The sequence below is a fragment of the Solanum lycopersicum genome, chromosome 8, assembly GCF_036512215.1.
Source record: "Solanum lycopersicum chromosome 8, SLM_r2.1".
Lineage (NCBI taxonomy): Eukaryota > Viridiplantae > Streptophyta > Magnoliopsida > Solanales > Solanaceae > Solanum > Solanum lycopersicum.
The window spans coordinates 15,137,370-15,141,543 of NC_090807.1; the positions used below are offsets into that span (position 1 = coordinate 15,137,370).

The 4,174-nt window shown below is 39.1% G+C and overlaps 1 protein-coding gene across 1 annotated transcript; it reads left to right on the forward strand.

The window, feature by feature from the left end:
- Positions 1–373: 373 nt before the first annotated feature.
- On the forward strand, positions 374–2,995 carry LOC138337824 (uncharacterized). Its single transcript, XM_069288253.1, has 8 exons — positions 374–466; positions 549–568; positions 763–967; positions 1,043–1,149; positions 1,362–1,446; positions 1,538–1,705; positions 1,966–2,046; positions 2,453–2,995. The coding sequence occupies exons 1-8, from the start codon at positions 374–376 to the stop codon at positions 2,993–2,995; spliced, it is 1,302 nt and encodes a 433-aa protein (XP_069144354.1).
- Positions 2,996–4,174: the final 1,179 nt, after the last annotated feature.

The following is a 4,174-nucleotide window of genomic DNA, read 5'->3' on the forward strand; positions in this document are numbered from 1 at the left end:
GTACACATCGTTAAAGATAAAGAGTTTTAAATTTTTCGCTAAATTTAACTATATGATTGTGATGAAAGCTAAGAAGAGGCTTGTTTGCAACCTCTAAGAGGTTAACAATGCTAGTCACATCTAGGGTCTAGGACCCGGATGTGAAAAACTTTGTATCTGATCATGAGGTTAAATTACCTAGGAACTAGGGATCAGAATAACAAGGTTGCGCAATTTCAAGCTTATGGTTGTGAAGTGCACCACAACAATGACTTAGAGACTTAGTGATTTAAGAATCTTCCCTTCTTCTACTCTTTATCGTGTTGTGTAGAGCTTTGACATTTTGTGTCATTCTAGCATCTAACTTCCTTATTGTGTGTGCATGTATAAAAAAATGAACACAAGAAGAAACACATGCAGGAGAGTTGGAGAAGCAACAGCTGGGGGAAACCAAGCTCCTGCTCAAGCCCCTACTGCTGGAGTTCAAGTGCCCTTTTAACCCAGATGCGTTGACGGATTGAGAAGTAAGAGCAGTACTTGTTCATATTGCCTAAGCAATCACTGCTCAGGCATATGCTATCGATTATCGGTAACTCAACAACTAGAGAGGGTGCTCCAGCGTTCTTCTCTAAGAAAAAGGGATGGAACCCTTAGAATGTGTATCGATTATCGGTAACTCAACAAAGTCACTACAAAGAACAAATACCCTCTTCCCAGAATTGATGATTTATTTGATCAGCTCCAAGGTTTAAGTTTCTTTTCTAAGACTGCCTTCCGTACTAGGTATGGTCATTACGAGTTTCTTGTCATGTCAATTGGTCCCATTAATGCACCAGTCGCATTTATGGACCTTACGAATAGGGTCTTTTGTGAATACCTTGATTCTTTTGTCATAGTATCCATAGATGACATCCTCATATACTCTATGACCAGAGAAGAGCATGAACAGCATTTGACAATGGCATTGCAAGTATTTAGGGAACATCAGGTGTGTATGAAATTTAGCAAATGTGAGTTTTGGTTGGGATCAGTGACCTTCTGTGGTCATGTTGTGTCTGACCAGGGTGTTGAGGTTGATTCAAAAAAGATTAAGTCAGCAAAGAACTGGCTGAGACCCCTCACTCCTATAGACATACGAAGTTTCTTGGGTTTGGCTAATTACTATCGTAGGTTCGGTGAAGGCTTTTCCGCTATTGGCTCCATTGACAGCTTTAACTAAGAAGAAGGCAGTGTTTGAGTAGTCTAAAACTTGTGAAAAGAGCTTCTAATAGGTAAAAGACCAACTCACTTCAGCCCTAGTTCTCATATTGCCAAGGAGTGGTGAAGGGTATGTGGTGTATTGTGATCCTTCCCGAGTAGGTTTGGGATGTGTTCTTATGCAGGATAAAGGTAATTGCATATGCATCAAGACAGTTGAAAATCCACAAGAAGAATTACCCTACCCGTGATCTTGAGTTAGCTATTGTGGTATTTGCGTTAAAACTTTGGAGACGTTACTTATATGGTACATATTGATGTATTTACTGACCATCAAAGTCTTCATTATGTTTTTACACAGAGAGAATTGAATCTTTGTCAAAGAAGATGGCTAGAGCTGCTCAAGGATTATGAAATGAGTATCTACTATCACCCAGGTAAGGCCAATGTATTGGCCGATGCTTTGACCCGATTAAGCATGGGTAGTGTGTCTTATATTAATGATGAGAATAAGGAGCAGGTTGAAGAGGTACACAAATTGCCTAGGTTAGGTGTACGGCTGGTAGATACACCAAGTGGGGGTGTTTGGTTTTTCATTCCACTTCTTAATCCTAGTCTGTTGTAGATGTTAAAGATAAGCATCATCTCGACCCATTACTCATAGAGTTGAAAGACTCAGTGTTGAGTAAGCTTAATAAATCATTCTCCTCGGAGGGGATGGTGTGCTTAGATACCAGGGCAGGTTTTGTGTGCCCAATATTGATAATCTGAGACTTAATATTACTGCAGAGGATTATGGCTTCAGGTATTCCAATCATCCAGGTTCCACCAAGATGTATCATTATCTCAAGGAGATCTATTGGTGGGAAGGTATGAAGCGAGATATAAGTTTGTGAACGAGTGACCCAATTGCCAGCAGGTTAAGTCTTAACACCTTAAGCTTGGAGGGCTTACCCAATTGATTGAGATCCCAACATGGAAGTGGGAGGCTATTAATATGGACTTTGTGGTTGGTATGCCCAAGACCAGGAAACTGCATAATTCTATTTGGGTCATTATTGACAGGATGACTAAGTCTGTTCACTTCATTCCTGTGAAATCTACTTACAGGGCTGAAGATTATGCCAAGTTGTATATTAATGAGATAGTGAGGTGGCATGGGATCTCTTTATCTATCATTTTGGATAGGGGAGCCTAGTTCATTTCTCACTTTTGGACATCTTTCCAAAAGATATTGGGTACAAAGGTGAAGCTCTGTATTGCTTTTCATCCTCAGACGGATGGACAAGCAGAGCGTACCATTCAGACCCTTGAAAACATGGTGAGGGCATGTGCTATTGACATCAAGGGGACTTGGTATGGTCACTTGCCACTGATTGATTTATTTTATAATAATTGCTACCATTCTAGTATTGGGATGGCACCTTTAGAAGTACTATATGACAGGAGATGTAGGCCCCCAGTTGGGTGGTTTGAGGTAGGACAGTCTTCCATTATTGTCCATAAGATCATACAGGAGGTTATGGAAAATGTGAGAATGATCATGGATAGATTGGCTACTGCTTACAGTCTTCAACAATCCTATGTTGATAACAAGAAGAGGGATCTTGAATTCGATATAGGTTATCAAGTCTACCTGAAGAAATCACCCATGAAAGAGGTGATGAGGTTTGGTAAGAAAGGAAAGTTGAGTCCGAGGTATGTAGGTCCTTATGAGGTCTTACAGCAAGTATTGAATGTTGCCTATAAACTAAACTTACAAAATGACTTGGCTTTTGTTCATCCAGTGTTTCATGTTTCAATGCTTAAAAAGTGTTAGGCAATCTAGCATTCATCCTACCTATTGAGGGGTTAGGAGTCGATGAAGCCTTTCTTATGAAGAGGTTCCATTTGAAATTTTAGTTAGCCAAGTGAAGTAGCTGAGGAACAAGGAGGTTGCCACCATAAAGGTGTTATGGAGGAACCATCTTGTTGAGGGAGCAACATGGGAGGCCAAGGACGACATGAGATTCTGTTATCCTCAATTGTTCAGTTCTTGATGTTAGATATACTCTTCATAAGTCTGATTTTCTTAATGAAACTCTCAATTTAATTTCATTAGTAATATGAGTTCATGTTTGCATTCATGTTGTTGTTTTTGTATAGCGTTGACATGATTTATATGTCGCATGAGTTGTGATGTGCATTTAGTTAAAGTTAGAATGAGAAGGAAGTTCCTCAATCTCAGATATGAAGCTACAGATAAGCTTTGAGTGATGTGCATCATCCAGAGTAAAGTGTGAATCAGATATTCATAAAGAGTAAAGTCTCAAGTATGTTAATGTTTTTTTGAAAATACCCTCTTTGATTCAAAATGATTTGTAGTGTCATCCGGGGACGAATCTTCCTTAGGGGGGATAATGTAACATTCCAGGAAAATGTACTTGTATAGTGAACAATCTATTAGATTTTAAGAATATGTATTGGGGTACATAGGAATCCCAATGCCCAATATTGAGTAATATTGGACATGTTAGAGAATATTGGCTTAAGGGTGTTAGCCAATTTCTATGTATTAAAAATTAACTTAAGATATACATTGATGTTCAAATGCCCCAATCCAAGCTTGTTTAGGAATTGAACCTGCAATGACCAACCTAAGATAAAAAAATTATTTCATATCTTACACACATTAGGTACGAGGCATCCAAGTGTCAAACCTAGGTACCATAGCACATAATCATTTAAAATGATCATGTAAATTAAGCAGTACCCAAGGACATAGTGAGCATCCTTGGGACAAGAAGTGTACATGAAGTGAAAAAGAAGTGCACAACAACACATGTGCAAGCACATGTGCTAAACGTAAACAGACCAAGTGCCAAGCCCAACTGAATTGGATTAGGGCGATTAGGAGTAGGCGCGCGTAAGAGTAAAGTCACGTGAGGCCTAGCTTCTTAGACAATCCTAGGATCTAACTAACTTACCTAACTAGATAAATAACCTAGGACTAACTAAA